This window comes from Nothobranchius furzeri, chromosome 10 (assembly GCF_043380555.1).
Source record: "Nothobranchius furzeri strain GRZ-AD chromosome 10, NfurGRZ-RIMD1, whole genome shotgun sequence".
NCBI classification, from domain to species: domain Eukaryota; kingdom Metazoa; phylum Chordata; class Actinopteri; order Cyprinodontiformes; family Nothobranchiidae; genus Nothobranchius; species Nothobranchius furzeri.
Genome location: NC_091750.1, coordinates 54,728,834 through 54,745,914, shown reverse-complemented (window position 1 = coordinate 54,745,914; position 17,081 = coordinate 54,728,834). Strand labels below are relative to the sequence as shown.

The window sequence follows — 17,081 nt, the reverse complement described above, 5'->3', positions numbered from 1 at the left end:
TAATCCAAACGTGAATGAGAGTGATGGACGTGTGAGAAAAAAGTATACTCTCTACGGTTAGGATGAAGAGATCGCCATGCATCACAAAGTCCATAATCACTCATGTACTGTTTAACTATATTAGTGGATTGCCAATTGCGCTGAGTCCCAGCTGTACTGAGCCTGTCTGTTAAGGAATTCATCCAAAAATTAAAATCACCTCCAAGTATAAGTGGACAGTCCAAGTGTTCGGAGAGTACAGAGAAAAAATTATGAAAGAATGGAGGGTCATCAATATTTGGACAGTATATGCTGACAATACATAAGCTTTGGTTCTGTACAGATATTTTTAACATTATAAATCTACCCTCTGGATCAGAGACTGTGTCCAATACTGTGAAATTGATGTTTTTGTGTATTAAAATAGCTACACCTCTTTGCCTAGAGTTATAGCAGGCAGAGAACATGCTGGGAAACTCAGGTGTTTTAAGTTCATCTGCGGATGTGGCAGATCTATGAGTCTCTTGTAACAATATTACGTCTGCTTGCCTAACACCACCATGCTCGATCGCCCTGACCCTTACGCCTAAACCTGGGGACCACGAACACACCCGGATCTTAACGGAGTGTATTTTTCAAGGAGTAATTATAAAGAAGGAGGAGCTGTTCCACCAAATGATCAGAAAACAAAGACTAGCACATTTAATTCTATGCTAGTTCACTGGAAGCCACTGAAGAGTGTTCTTCATGCTCCCACTTCTTCGCTATGCTTCACTACCCAAAGCTCATGACCATAGGTGAGGGTAGGAACGTAGATCGACCAGTAAATCGAGAGCTTCGCCTTCTGACTCAGCTCTCTCTTCACCATGACAGACCGGTACAACGCCCGCATCACTGCAGATGCAGCACCAATCCGCCTATCAATCTCACGCTCCAGTTTTCCCTCACTCGTGAACAAGACCCCGAGATACTTAAACTCCTCCACTTGGGGCAGGACCTCATCCCTGACCCGGAGAAGGCATTCTACCCTTTTCCGAATCAAGTGCATGGTCTCAGATTTAGAGGAGCTGATTCTCATCCCAGCTGCTTCACATTCGGCTGCGAACTGCTCCAGCGAAAGCTGAAGATCACGTTCTGATGAAGCCAACAGGACCACATCATCTGCAAAAAGAAGAGACCTGATCCTCAGGCCACCAAAACTGATGCCCTCCACACCTTGGCTGCACCTAGAAATCCTGTCCACAAAGGTTATGAACAGAATCGGTGACAAAGAGCAGCCTTGGTGGAGTCCAACTCTCACTGGGAACGAGCCCGACTTACTGCCGGCAATGCGGACCAAGCTCTGACACTGGTCACACAGGGACCTAACCCGTATCAGAGGGCCTGCTACCCCATAGTCCCGGAGTACCCCCCGCAGGACCCCCTGAGGGGTGCGGTCAAACAAGTTCTCCAAATCCACAAAACACATGTAGACTGGTTGGGCAAATTCCCACACACCCTCCAGGATCCCCCTAAGGGTATAGAGCTGGTCAAGTGTTCCACGGCCAGGATGAAAACCACATTGCTCCCCCTGAATCTGAGGTTCAACTATTCGACGGACCCTTCTCTCCATAACCCCTGAATAGACCTTACCAGGAAAGCTCAGGAGTGTGATCCCCCTGTAGTTGGAACACACCCTGCGGTCCCCCTTTTTAAATAAGGGGACCACCACCCCGGTCTGCCAGTCCAGTGGGACTGCCCCCGATGTCCACGCGATATTGCAGAGCCGCGCCAACACAACATCCAGAGCCTTAAGGAACTCCGGGCGGATCTCATCCACCCCTGGAGCCTTGCCACAGAGGAGCTTTTTAACTACCTCAGGGACCTCAGTGACCCATGGCTCCATGGGTGAAAGCCCAGCCACCAGGCGCTCGCCAACGTGCCCCACTTCCAGGCCTGGCTCCAGAGGGGGTCCAAATGACCCATTTCCGGGCGAGGGAACACGGTTTCCATTTATATAATTCATCATAAGAGGTCTTCGGGCTGCTCTGATCCCTCACCTAGAACCTGTTTGTCATGGGTGACCCTACCAGAGGCAGAAAGCCTCAGACAACTTAGCTCCTAGGACCACTGAGACACTCAAAACCCTCCACCACGGTAAGGTGGCAGCCCAGGGAGAGGCATATATAAATATACATATATATAGGAGAAAAAAAACTATGAACTAGTTCGTTTTTGGAACAGTTAACTTAGTTCAAATTGTTTTTAATTATGAACTAAGAAACGAACTAGTTCGTTTTAAAATGTATGAACTGAACTTTAAACTAGTTCGTTTTTAAACAAACTTTCCCAATACTGCTGGTACCCCATACACCGAAAGTACCCCCTCCAGGACCCCTCTAAGGGTATAGAGCTGGTCCAGTGTTCCATGGCCAGGACAAAAACCACAATGCTCCTCGTGAATCTGATGTTCGACAATCCAACAGACCCTCCTCTCCAGAACCCCTGCACAGATCTTACCAGGGATGGTCGGGAGAGTGATCCTCTTGTAGCTAGAACACACTCTGCGGGGTGGACCACCACCCCAGTGGAACTGCCCCGATGTCTACACAATACTGCAGAGCTGCGTCAACCATTACAGCCCCACATCCAGAGCCTTAAGGAACTCCAGTGTCTAATGTAGCAACCCAAAAAGCTGGTGCCGTCTCTGATCTGCTTCCTCATCTAAATTAGACATTTGTAATGGCCATGAAGAAACCGTTCATTCTGAGCTGGGTTAACACGTCATGAGCTTAGACACACCACAGTAAATCTGCTTGTCCAAACCCACTTCATTGTTGGGTACATACATTTTGGTCGGGGTACTGCTAACAGCAGAAAACGCTAGCCTGAGCAGCTGCTAAAGCTAGCCTGGACTAACGATAATGTCCTTGCTGGACAAGAGGAAAACATGGAAGAATGTTGGAGAACACATGTAACATTCCAGGATATACTGGGAACATCCAAACTTTGAATGAATGCCAGATAGAGCCATAGTTTGCAGTCTGATGCGACAGAGTGCAGCTGAACCCTGACTAGTCCACACACCATCCACCCACGCATGAGCATGCATGCACGCACGCACGCACGCACGCACTCACACACACACACACACACACACACACACACACACACACACACACACACACACACACACACACACACACATCCGGTCTGAGTCAGTGGGGTCATTCTAAAATGTATTCACAAAAAAATGATAGGGGAAGGGCCTGGCCCACCACAGATGGTTGATTCATTCATTCAGTTGCCCAACCTTACTTGACACATCATGTCACTGAATACATTTGTGAAAATGCATGAGAGAAAGGACAACCTTAAACATTTTAGTTGTTTGTTCCTTAAATGTGGAAGTTACTTAAAGACCTACAGAATCACTGTGCCCTTTGATCTCTACAATCTAATCAGTTCATCCTTGAGTTGATGCGGATGATTAGGTCACATCCGTAGAAACTCCCACAAGGCCTTTAAGAGGTATTGCCCTCACAAGAATGGGAACGACAGATGGGCTTAATGCCTCTGGCTACAGCTGTCGTCATGTATAAAGTCATAAAAACCTACTGTAAATCAAAAAGCCTGGCAAGAACCTCGGCGAAAAGGCTAAAAGGGGACAGTCAAGAAGGAGCATCACCTGTCTGAGTGCAGAGGTCAGAAAAGGACAAAATGTTGTCTGAGAAACAATAAATTCATCCAGAAATGCAGTACACAGAGAATAGTAGTTTGTGTTTTGTATTTATTTCTGTTTTACATCCAAAAGCTGAACAGAGGACAAAACTTGATTTAATCATTTAGAATGCACAAAGAAAGAATACAACGTTAAACCAAAGTACTAGTAAATAATGAGAACAATAATCTTTGACCTGTAATATATGTAATTAAATATGTAATTAAACATATATATATATTTTTTAAATATACATATAAAAATATTTTAATCTAATACCCGTGGAGTGAAAAAATTTAAATAAAATAAATTATAACGTGGTTCTCTCGCAATTATCAAAAAAACCTCAGCCAATAACATGGCTCGGTCCGAAACTAATGATTGGACCAATGGTTGTCCATTTCACAGAGCAACTACACTTCCCCGGGTCCTCCATTTTTCACGCACTTGCGTATCTAGCAACATACCCCACCGGTGTGAGAGCTCCTCTGCTTAATAATATCAGAGAAGGAGAAACAGCCAGCTGCTACCACTTCAACTTTTGGAAAAACTACCAGGGTCCCAGAAAGAAAAACACCATTAGAAGTCACCAACAACAAAAGATGTTTGGACCTAGAAAATAATGACTGGTGTTAAGTACCATCCTGTTTATTGTGGTAATGCAGGTTCCCATATCAGGGGGACGTCGCCTAGGGATGATAGCTGACAGAGGGGTGAGAGTTTGTGTTTAAAAGCTAGCTTGTTTTGCAGATTTGCTTTAATATTTAATAATTCCTGCAGCTCTGAACCTTCAGACCAGATCTAACAGAAAGCCAAGGTGTGCTGTGATCCCATCATCTTATCTAAGCTAGTGACAATGATGGCCTGAGTTAGATGTAATCCACTAAACCCATGTAAATGCGCCCGTCTTCAAAAGGCCTGCATGCACTCACCCACATGTGAGACAAACATGGCTGATGGCCCATTAATCACGGATTGTACCACTCTGCTGCTGGAGAAGAAAAGCCTGATAAAGCCACAGGGCTTAAATGCAGATAGGATAGGATACACATGGATACTTTGGAGGAATTATCACACAAAAACAAACATTGGTTTGTTACCTTTTTCTTTCTTTTCTAATTTTCTCAACTCATGTGAAATTTTGATTCAAATAATTCTGGTAATGTAAGATTAACAAAAAAAACTGAAACATCTATAATGGCTTTTATTTATTCACAAAAACAGATGTTTGCAGAAAAGTGTTCTCCGGTTTTGTAATCACCTCAAAAAGGAGAGGAGTGTCATTGTATTTCTGAATCAGGTATGGAGTTGAATTGGTGCCAAATATTTAACGTAAATAATGAGATATGTATATATATAATATATACATATATTTTTTCCTTCGTAATAATTGGTGCCAGATTTTTTTTCTTTCTCAGTGAGATAACTATGAGGAAGAAAGGGTCACATCAAACTACACCATCTATGTCTCATCTCCACCTACTTGGCCAGGTGTTTCATCAGCAGCTCCAGCATCTGCCGGTTCTTCTCAGGTAGCCTGTGCACAAGAGCGTGGATTTCTGTCACACGGGCCTCTGGGTTGTCCATCTCTGGAAAAACACGCACACACGAAAACAGGTGAGATGCTACAGAAACAGAAACTTGCGGGTCAAGCGTTTACAAATGTGCTTTTGCAGAAAAAGTGCTCGTTTTGGTTGGACAATACTCCAACCAACCCAAATAATACAACAGACGATGTTTGCCAACTTTAATTACATCACTTTTTTGACCACTGACTTGGCCAACTGAAAAAACAAGCAGCACTGTCAACAATAACGCTCTTCAAAGTTTCTTGGGCATGATTGACCTGTTTAAGGTCATTGTTCGCTTTTCAATTTACATTTATATTTGGATTTTCACCAAGCTGCTCCAAAACCTTCATCTCAGACGGAGAAGTATAAATTAGGCTTTAAATGTGTTGCTAGTTTTATACCAAAATGTAATGGCACACACACCTCCCAAAATTTCCCTTTTTGACTCTTCAATCTTGGGAATTTAGAAGATGTTTTTTGATTTTGTGTTTTTTTTTTTTTTGGTCAACTGAGGCTTCAGTCTTCAAACTCTCACGTGAATGTAATTTCTACACCCCTCTGTTTTCTCATATTGTTGAATCATTCTAATTTGTTACAGCTACTTTTGTTAAAATGTAGTATTTCAGGTCAAACGTGACAATGTGCACCACAAGAAAAAAATGGTAAGCTTTTAACACACATGTATGTAGACTTGCTCACATACAGTAGCTGTAGAAATTAAACAATGCACCTGAAAATGAGCACAAAAAGGCTTCTTAACAAATCTACAGAGCCACAGAGGAGCATTACACACCTTCTTACCACAATAAATATTCATCAGAGGGTTTTGCAAACAATTACCATCAAATAGCACCCACTGAAACATCAACTTCAGCTTAATCGCAGCCTTATTAGGAAATTACTTCAAAATAATATGCGTCAGTGTTTTAATGGATGTATGTGACCACCATGGTCAACCAATTTAAGACAAACCTGTTAGATTATTCATTATGAGATTCACAGAAAATTTTAGAGAAGCAGGTAGTTTTTGCCACACAGGGTGTTTAGCGCTGCATCGTGGTACAGAGGCAGGGCAGACAGACCTGCTGTTAATGCATTACGTTAATAAGTCAATAGAGAGATGACAGAGCAATCACACTAGCTCAGCCCTGGAGCCTCGGCTGTCAGCACCAAGCAATGCATGCCTTTTTGTTACAGCTAAACAGGACAGACGAGCTCCAACACATTCTCTGATGGCTTTTTATAAGTATTTACATGCCCGTGCAGAGAGATCCACTCCCGCAAAATCTAAAGACCAAAATAAGCCAATCATTCTGAGATGAGCAAAAACAGATCGCCACAAAAATGAGTGAAATCCTTTTAATGCTGCCAGCAACATACATCTCAGAACATTAAAAAGCAGAAACAACAATTATTCTTCATGAAGTTTTCTTTGATCGTCACCACTTCACACACAGTAGTGGAGAGGATCCATCAAACCTAATGAGATACTAACAGGAAAATATGCATAAACAAAAACAATCCTGCAGTTTCTGTCTGATTGAATCAAATAAACATTTATTAATGTTAATTAGGCAGTGTTTTTATATGAGTGAAACATTACATATGCTGTTAGCATAATTAAGAAACAGCAGCTTTTAATTATGTTCATCACAACTGCTTTGCATTGTGGGAAAATAGCCAGAGTTGTGGTGTTACTGAAGTTTCAGACGCTCCAAAATACCTCACATGCTGTGCTTGCAAGATGTTTACACTCTACTGTAAATATCAATAACCCTTTTACATCTTGATATGCGACACAATATGCGGTTTACTGCGTAACAATAATAATATACAGCTTTATGATAATTTTATTAAAGAGACAACGTGCAGTTTTTACCATTAATTTCTGAAAAATTAATTAAATGATGCCCAGTTGTAAAATATTGGTGGTTTCGTAACATATAACCATAAAAATTGGGTCTGAAAGACATGGGAGCGGGTCTAAGGACGATGCCATGTTGGAGTCCATTGTTCCTTCTACGGGAGCCTGTGAGGATAAAACGCTTTTTCTGATTTGTAAAAAAAACGGTGACAAAAATTCTCCATTAATAAACATAGTTGTTTTACATATGTATCTCCTCATTCGTTGCCAGTGATGAAAGGGAGTCCGATGTGTTTGTCATTTTGCTGGACGTTGTGCTCCCAGGGATTTTTGACCCTAATGGCACAAACACAAAAATACTGCTAGCTTGCTATGATTTAGGTACATACTGCCCCCTATCGCCAGGGAAAATACACGTTGCCACTTTAATTATATAATAAAATGAGTACTGGCAACCTGTTGTAATAAGATCTTCTACAACGACTAAAGATGTGTTAAATTCACTGAATGTGTTGTTGAGAAACATACAAATTTGTGGCGGCTTGTGAAAAAAATTATTGGTGGGTTTATGTGTGAAAAGATTTCCCTTTAGTTTTACAGAGAAAGTCACTTGTCAAATTTACAGATATTTTAAACTATTATTTTACTCAGATACACACATAACCCTACTGTGAACCTTTCTACTAAAAAAAGTGCAAATGCAGTCCATAATTTCCATTTAAATCCTTATTCAAATTTCATGTTGACATTAGTTCGTTTTTCCAGCTTCAGTTTTCAGTCTCCAGCAGCTTGCGTGTCTAAATCACCTGCTCAAAGCCGTGCATCTGAAAGCTCAATAGTCCGTTCCACCAGTAAATAGTAAATAGCCTGTATTTGATATAGTGCTTTCTAGGTTCCTGGAACCCCCCAAGGCACTTTACAACACAACCAGTCATTCACCCATTCACACACACATTTACACCCTGGTGGGGATGAGCTATGATGTAGACATAGCTGCCCTGGGGCGCACTTACAGAGGCGAGGCTGTCGAGCACTGGCGCCACCGGTCCCTCCGACCACCACCACCAGGCAAAAGCGACAGACTGAGCGGGACTCGAACCTGCAACCTTCTGATTACAGGGCGAGCACTTAACTCCTGTGCCACCGTCGCCCAGGGTGCAGGTGGCACTAACCCTACACAGAAATTGAATTAGATTTCCTGTTTGAGCATTTACTTCATATAATATGAAAACGAATAAGAACATTTTACTGCAGCAGCTACAACTGATTTTAGCTCCATCTACATAAATCAACAGTGAGTTTATGTGAAAGAATGTCTGAGAGAGGGGAAAGGAAGTCCAGTGCCTTTCTAGCATGTTAGCTAGAAATTTCCTGTGGCAGGGGCGCTGTCGGACAGCACCCCAGAGACCTTAAATTACGCAATGCTGATTGGCTATAAAACTCTTTGGTTCTCCCTAGCAACCAAATATGATGGGCTGTTTAGCTGCAGTTCAGGGGCGCTTTTTCCAGCATCCTAGGGGTGAAGCTACTGAGTCCGGTGGAGGAAATTCACAGTTTTATGAGAGACAGCTGGTGAAAATGATGAGTAAATAAGATTACACACAATTAAGCAAAGCTGACATATTTATAGTAAATGTATTTTATATGCATATTTTTGACATTTGACATGTGTTAAGAAATTGTAGGTTTTCTTCTCCCTTCACTTCAGGGAAGGCCACGGTGGACCCCACTAAAACAAATCCTTTTGGAGTCTTCCCAACAAAAAACAAAAACAGCACAGGAGCATTTGGCACTCGAGTTAAGCATGAGTAATACACATTTTGAATACATCTGCAACATCTGTTTACTGTTTTCCAGATGGACTAAAAAGATTCACATGATTGCAAATGTTCTTTATCTTACAAAATAACTGAAAAACAAGTGTGCTGTTTAAGGAATTCACCTTCTACTGCGGTCAACAATATTCTGCAGTAACAGTAATAAAGGCGTTACAATATAATGGGTAAAAGGAGGTGTCAGATGGTCAAATGATAATAGATAATCCCTAATGCATGGCTAATAGCTAAAATAAACTCCAGAAATAAAAAAAAAAAGCTGATCCTATTTTTAGTTTGCACTGGATCTCTTTCCTGTCGGGCTTGCAAAGGAACTGGAATTCCCCAGGAAACGTTGATCAAATTAGTTATTAAAATCTGATTTTATCGCAGCTAATTTTAAAAAGTAGCTAAGAAGACATAAACACGCCCTGCAGGTGACAACTGACAAATGCTGTACACCCCTGCAGAAAACACAAAGGCTGCAAAACAAGTGCAAGTATGCTGTATGTGTCTCAGAGAAGCCAAACTGACCAGTCATCCCAGTTAGGACACGACAACGAAGCCTCAGCTCCCATTCAATAATCCAACTAAACGGTTTACTGTTTCATTCCAAAGTAAGTGTGCAGATGGAGCAAAGGAAAGCAACAAAAGGACATATTTCCACATCCAGATGGCCAGGTTTACAGAAAATAACTCCTCCTCAGAGTTCTGCTGTCAACATGTCTGTGGAGCAGACAGCAAATAAACTCGTGCATGGCAAATTACCGATGCAACAAAACCATAATTACGTAGAAACAAGGAAATAAATGCGTGTTGCCACACATCATCGCCTGTTAGCTCTCCTAATATTTATATTCAAACATTTGGATGTTTCAGAAACAAACAACATAAATAAAAGTTCATACATTTATTTTACTTAAGAAAAAGTATCTTCATGTTTACCAGAACGGAGGAAAAAATCTGGTGATCTGCAGGAAGAATTTCCTTATCTATACATAAGACAGGTATATCATGTTTGCCAACATCTTAATGTTTCCAATTTATGTTCCCAAAAATGTTCCCTTTGTGCTTTCTTCCACCTTTGTCTCTGATCTCCATGTAGGCCTGAAATGTGAAGCTGGGTATTTAAAACTAATTGACAGAAAGGAAACGTGAAGAAGATGAGCCCAGTGGTGGGAGGAACTGGAGAAGATGTGATAGAGAGAAGGGGAGGAGGGGGCGCCAAAAGAGAGTTCAAACCAGGACGCTGTCCTCATAAAACTCTGTTGCTGCCTCAGACCTGAGCTCTGGAAAAATTACTCACAACCACAAGAGATGCATTCCTACGCGCTCACACGCAGATGCACGGCGTGCAAACGTAAAGCAATCACAAACTGATACGTTCCAGGTGAGAAACGACACGTTGAAGCTGGAGTTTGTTTTGAAACCAGCTAAACAGCAAAAGTCCAGACTCCTCTCTCCTAACAAACAACATGCCTTTACTAAAACACTCCTTTTATTTTCTCCCCAGCTGGCATTGCTATGTATGGAGCTGCTTCCTGGTAGTGTTGCCAGGAGACACCAAGCCGTTTCCTGGAGCTACTTCCCATTGCAGCTTAGCTTTCTAAAGGATTAGCTGCAGAGAGAAAACAGGTCTCTGAATCCTTTCAGGCCAGCCGGAACTCGGCGAGAATTAACTGCACCTGATTTTCTAGATTTAAAACATTCAGTAACAACATGCAAATAGCTGCATTAGTCTATGAAAGCACGCCCTCATCCACTTTGAGAGATTTACATATCAGGTCATGATGAAAATGATCTCATTTATTCAAATCTTACCTGTACTAAAATACACAAGATATTCTAAATCATTAGTTATTAAATAGAAACAAAGCAAACATGAAAAAGTTTGTGTAAAAAGACTAAATTTGTCTCATTATTCAGCACACTGTAGAACCACCTTTAGCAGCAATATCTGGATGAATTTATTACCTGTTTGACTTTGTCAGTCACTCAAATCGTGGAGGGAGGATTTTACGCACTACTTGTTTCAGTTCGTTGGGGTTTTTATGTTTGTTTCTGCTCAGCTCTCTTCAGTAGCTTTTCAACTAACACGTTGATTCTTCTCTTTCTCAGTGGTTCTTCTGTTGAATTGCAGCTGTGCTCATGAACATTTTCCTGTATTTTTGTCCTGTTATGGCCTCACATTTGACTCTAGAACGCACTCGTGTTTGGCTCAACGAGTGGAAGTTCCTCAGGTTGTGTGGCTACAAAACAATCCCATATGATCAGCTCTCCACCACCATGCTTGACAGAGTCATGAAAACATGTTGTCTGGTTTTTGCTAAACAAGCAGCTGAGCAACAATTTACTTATTTATTTTTTATATTCAGTTAACGATACAGGAACAAGTGAATGAGCTGTTTTGTGTGGTGAAGTGATGGGGTTGGGGTGCATTTGCACCTTGTGTGTGCAGTTTGCATGGAGTGGCATATGGTTGTATATTCTCCTTTGAATGTACGAACGCAGTTTGTAATCGTTATGTATTGTTATCGTCATATAAAGCACTTGAGCTGAATTTATCAGTGCTCTACAAACAAAATCAACTGATCGTTTGGTTGGTCGGTCGATCAAATGATTGGTTGGTTTGTTGAAGGACTGGTTAATTGAATGATCGGTTGGTTGGTTAGTTGGTTGTTCAAATGGTCAGTTGGTTGGTTGATCAAACGATTTGTTGGTGGAATGATTGGTTGGTTGGTTGGTGGAATGATCATTTGGTTGGTTCGTTGGGTGATCGGTTGGTCGAATAGTTGGTTGGTCGGTGGAATGATCGGTGGGAAAATTAAAAAGTAAACAACATTGTTAAAAAGTCCTGCGTTTCAGTCAGATGCAACTTTGTAAATTGACTCCAAAATTGTTTGGAAACTCCATTTATACTTTTCTTAAATTGATGAACATCAACGATTCCCTTTCTAAGGTCACTGCTGATGTTTCTTCTCCTTGGGACTGTGTTAACAAACACCTGCATGCTCCAGTCCAACAAACTGCCAAAACTCTCGCTTCCCCTCAAGTGGATACACTCACAGCCGATCACCTAGTCAAGATGAAGAAGCCCTACCACAATAAATTAAGACTATAAAAAGGTGAATAGTTCAAATAATCGGACTGGGCGGATGATTTCTTACGGAAACATGTCTGTTTCTTGGCCAAAAATGTTTGCTGCTGCAACAGTTTGTTTTGACTGGAATGATTGGGTTGACGGTTGGAAATTTTAAATAATCTATCTTTAAAAGATAAGTGTAGGCCAAGTTTGTTTAATGAGACGAATACAGAATGAATCAAAATATGTTCTACAAAAATAAAACATTTTGCAGCTGTTGTCTGACATAACACATCTCAGGAAGCGAAACTTCAACTAGCATTTAGATCTTCTGGCCAGGCTTTTTCCCCTTTAGGTGAAACTGGAATCTCATAAACCTCTCATACGCACAGGCTGATGGCATTCTGAGTCTCTCTCTCTCTCTCTCTCTCTCTCTCTCTCTCTCTCTCTCTCTCTCTCTCTCTCTCTCTCTCTCTCTCTCTCTCTCTCTCTCTCTCTCTCTCTCTCTCTCTCTCTCTCTCTCTCTCTCTCTCTCTCTCTCTCTCTCTCTCTCTCTCTCTCTCTCTCTCTCTCTCTCTCTCTCTCTCTCTCTCTCTCTCTCTCTCTCTCTCTCTCTCTCTCTCTCTCTCTCTCTCTCTCTCTCTCTCACGCAGGCACACACACAATAGTCATAGGGTTCAGCTACAAGGCAAGTCCTGACAACCTCATACACATGCTGAATCATATGTTCTCCTCCTTTCATTTAATCTGAGTAGATTCTCAAGCATCATTTAACTAACTGAGCACAATAAACCCACTCTAAATGTTATCTAATTAGAAATGGTGACTATTGACTGACTTGAAAACTCCTTAAATAAAAATCTAACTCAATCTGAACCACAAATCCAGAAGAGAATTTATTCCAGGATGAAGTATCTGTTTGTGATGTGCTTATATCCACACACTGAGCATTTGAAAGCCAAATGACCTGCAGAGAGGAAAATACTCACTAGCAGCTTTGATGAAGCTCCTCTGGTACTGGTAGGTCATGAGAGGCGCCGGCAGCATTCTGGAAAAACAGGACGGGTCAGATGGAGAGCTTCATCTCAGATAATGAAGTAATGGCTTTTGATTAGCTTGTGAATGTTTTGAGCACTCGTTAAATGTTTCTCTACTTCGGGAACTTCTCACGAGTGTATTTTATTTATTTTTTGCTGCCAGAAGAGTGTAAAGTTGGCTACTGGTTCAGTAAGTCTTTCGTGTAATGTGCAGTTTGATGTAGCGAGTGTAGGATGGCAGGTGTAGGTGTTTGTGTGCACCTGAAACCTTCCGATGTGTGCCCAGAATAGATTCAGGTGTAGAGGGCAGGACAGACACAAAGCTTGAGCTCACCGTTTGTGTTTTTAGTTATATACTATGGAATCTGTATCATTAAGGAGAAAGCTAGAAAAGAAGGGTTTCGCCTCTGTGGGGAAAATATCTCATGAACCACTGAACGGATTTTAATGAAACTTTCATTAAGTAATCACTACACGTTCATCTATGGCGGTGTCTAAAGTCAAGGGTAGCATCCTTGTACCCAGCCCATCTAGTCAACGTAAGTCGAGTCCTCGATCGTTAACTCATTCTCTGCCAGTGACGTCAAAAGTCGTCATTTGCTGGGTTTTTTTTATGTCAGAACGAGTCCCCGCACCGTGAGAACAAACATCTCAGCTCTAAAGCTGATCTTCATCCGCGTACGTCACGTGATCAGGAAGGAGAAAATCCATGTGTTAGGAGATCGTTTTGAGTCACTGCTGTAAAAAAGTTAGGTGCAAACCGGAAAAGCTTCTGCCAAACACAATTCAACAACGGATTATGAAAGAACGGATAACGCTCTAAACACGAGGATTCTTCCTGATGAAGGTGAGACTCCGCTTTGTTTTGGTAGTTTTGGCGTTGACATCATCATAGAGCGCAACGTTCTGTGACTCCTTAAAAAACTGTGAAAACTCTGAAAAATGCTGGCAGCGAAGGGCTTTTCTGATCAGGAAACGGCTGGTTGAATCTCAGATAGAGGAGGAGCAATGTGGTTTTCGTCCTGGCCGTGGAACTGTGGACCAGCTCTATACCCTTGCAAGGGTGATGGAGGGGGCATGGGAGTTTGCCCAACCAATCCACATGTGCTTTGTGGATTTGGAGAAGGCTTATGACCGTGTCCCCAGGGGCACCCTGTGGGGGACGCTCCAGGAGTATGGGGTGGATGGCTTTCTGTTAAGGGCCATTCAGTCCCTTTACCAGAGGAGCGTGAGTTTGGTCCGCATAGCCGGTAGTAAGTCGGACCTGTTCCCAGTGAGGGTTGGACTCCGCCAGGGCTGCCCTTTGTCACCGGTTCTGTTCATCACTTTTATGGACAGAATTTCTAGACGCAGCCGTGGTGTGGAGTGTGTCGAGTTTGGTGGCAGGAGAATCTCGTCTCTGCTTTTTGCGGATGATGTGGTCCTCCTAGCTTCATCCAGCTCTGACCTTCAGCTCTTGCTGGGTAGGTTCGCGGCCGAATGTGAAGCGGCTGGGATGAGGATCAGCACCTCCAAATCTGAGACCATGGTTCTCGACCGGAAAAGGGTGGCTTGCCACCTCCGGGTCGGGGGAGAGGTCCTACCTCAAGTGGAGGAGTTTAAGTATCTCGGGGTCTTGTTCACGAGTGAGGGTAGGAGGGATCGGGAGATCGACAGGCGGATTGGTTCGGCGTCTGCAGTGATGCGGACGCTGACCCGATCTGTCGTGGGGAAGAGGGAGCTGAGCCAGAAAGCCAGGCTCTCGATTTACCGGTCGATCTACGTCCCAATCCTCACCTATGGTCATGAGCTTTGGGTAATGACCGAAAGAACGAGATCGCGGATACAAGCGGCCGAAATGAGTTTCCTCCGTAGGGTGGCCGGGCTCAGCCTTAGAGATAGGGTGAGGAGCTCGGACATTCGGGAGGGACTCGGAGTAGAACCGCTGCTCCTCCGGATCGAAAGGAGCCAGTTGAGGTGGTTTGGGCATCTGGTCAGGATGCCTCCTGGACGCCTCCCTGGGGAGGTGTTTCGGGCATGTCCTGCCGGCAGAAGGCCCCCGGGTCGACCCAGGACACGTTGGAGAAGTTACATCTCCAATCTGGTCCGGGAACGCCTTGGGGTCCTGCCGGAGGAGCTGGTGGACAAGGCCGGGGAGAGGACGGCCTGGAGCTCCCTAGTTGGGATGCTGCCCCCGCGACCCGGACCCGGATAAGCGGAGGAAGACGAGACGAGACGAGACGAAACGGCTGGTAGTGAATGAGTTAAAGACAAAAGTTAGCGGCTGGGAAACGAATAAGCCTAAAAACACACAACTGCGTTAAGTTTTGTTTTAAAAACACCAGATTTTAATATACTTACATTTAAAACTGTAAAACTCTTTCGCTTTGTCCACCATTATTACAAGAGCAAAAATCTCACATCTGGCTCGCAAAGAATCCTGGGGTGTCCTTTGCCTATGAGGACACGCCACACCCAACGCATTTTGAATACCCTTCAAATTTCGACAGCCATGTCATTTCAGTGTAATCGGTCTTAAAATGTGTACTCCGACAAATGCAGCCCCTGAATTTGGTCACGGCCTATAACTGATTAACTTTTGGTGTAAGCCCAATTCAAGATGGCTGCCGCAGTCAACAGTCTTTAAAGAGCAAGTCAACCCCTACCAGAGTCTAACTCCACTCCCACTTCATGTTTGAAAAATGCAACAAATGCTGTTGCCTGGCAGACCGAGAAGGAGGAGCTGCTAACAAATACACACACACACAGGCTCACGACAGCATTGTGACATCATAATGTACCAGTTTACATCATAGCATACCTCTTAGCCAATAGCGGTGGCAGATTTAAATTCAAATACAGTGCAGAGTTTTTACCTGACAATGGCACAACACTGCCAGTTTTAGGCAGAATATTTAAATTTTAACTAAGATGCACTGAAGTGCCAAATTATTGACGACACGTGTCTGCAGCACCATTAGACACTCGTTTATTTAGTTTATCAGCAAAAAAAAGTTTATTTGGGGGTGACTTGCTCTTTAATGAACACAAAAATGGCTTTAACTCAGTCAGCTTTGCAGATATAAAGCCAAACGTTGGTGTGGTGGGGACTGAGACCACGCCCCTAGATACATTCTGAGCAATAACTGATTGAATGGGATGGTTGATTAAAAATGTGCTAAATCAACTCTTTGCAAGTCAGCCATGTTTGGTAACAAAATGCAATACCTTAGCTTTACAGACTACAATTTGACACGTCTAAGTGATCTAATATCCTACAAAACCTCAAACAATATTAACTAAATGATTATAACCATAAAATCTTTCAACATCTTTGTCTGACACTCTGACGTGAAAGGTGGTGGATGATGTGCATCACCTTACAGTGGCCCAAAGGTAAAGCTGACCTCCCCCCTAAAAGTGTGCAACTACAAATAAACTAAATAAAAAGCTTCTGGAAAACACCATCCAGTCTATATAATATTTTAAAAAGTCACATAAATACAGCTGGGTTTTATTTCCCTTCCTTTGTGTTTTTAAGTGGGATTGTGCAGATCAGTGACAGCGTATGTCAAGCAGCAACTGAGCAGGTTACTGAGTGGCTTTTAACTTTCCTGGCTGGTTACAAATCCCCCAGAATGTGCTGACCTTCGTCTCCTGTGCTTACTGCTCATAAGTGCTTCACAAAACCCCACTTGGAAAAAAGCAAAGTGTCCCTTTAATCAAAGTATGCAACAAACATCCCATAAATAAAGGAAGTGCAAGCACATTTTTATAAATAAATAAATAAAACAGAAGCATTTATTAAAGTGGGAGCTCAGGAACTCTGCATCTCAGAAGAGCTGGAATCATCGTAGACATGAAAGAAATAGATCTGTTTAGAAAATTGCTGCATATCTGCATTAATGAAACCTTCACACACTAACCTGAGATAATGCTTGATGGCGCTCGTTATCGTTTTAATCTCCCACTCCGGGTTATCCAGCTCCACGTCGGCACACGTTTTAGGGTCTGATGGAGAGAAACACACAAAGAATTAAAAACCGCAAGAGCTA

At 42.6% G+C, this 17,081-nt stretch overlaps 1 protein-coding gene across 4 annotated transcripts in view; it reads right to left on the bottom strand.

Annotated features, from left to right (window-relative positions):
* Window positions 1-17,081, bottom strand: part of LOC107386708 (rho GTPase-activating protein 26) — a 154,636-nt gene that overhangs the window by 20,734 nt on the left and 116,821 nt on the right. For all 4 annotated transcript variants that reach the window (XM_070555790.1, XM_070555791.1, XM_070555792.1 and 1 more), the window contains 3 exons: window positions 16,953-17,037; window positions 13,000-13,058; window positions 5,163-5,268 (listed from right to left, as the gene is read on the bottom strand). In XM_070555790.1, coding sequence (XP_070411891.1) covers window positions 5,163-5,268; window positions 13,000-13,058; window positions 16,953-17,037 — 250 coding nt within the window. The remainder of the gene's footprint in view (window positions 1-5,162; window positions 5,269-12,999; window positions 13,059-16,952; window positions 17,038-17,081) is intronic.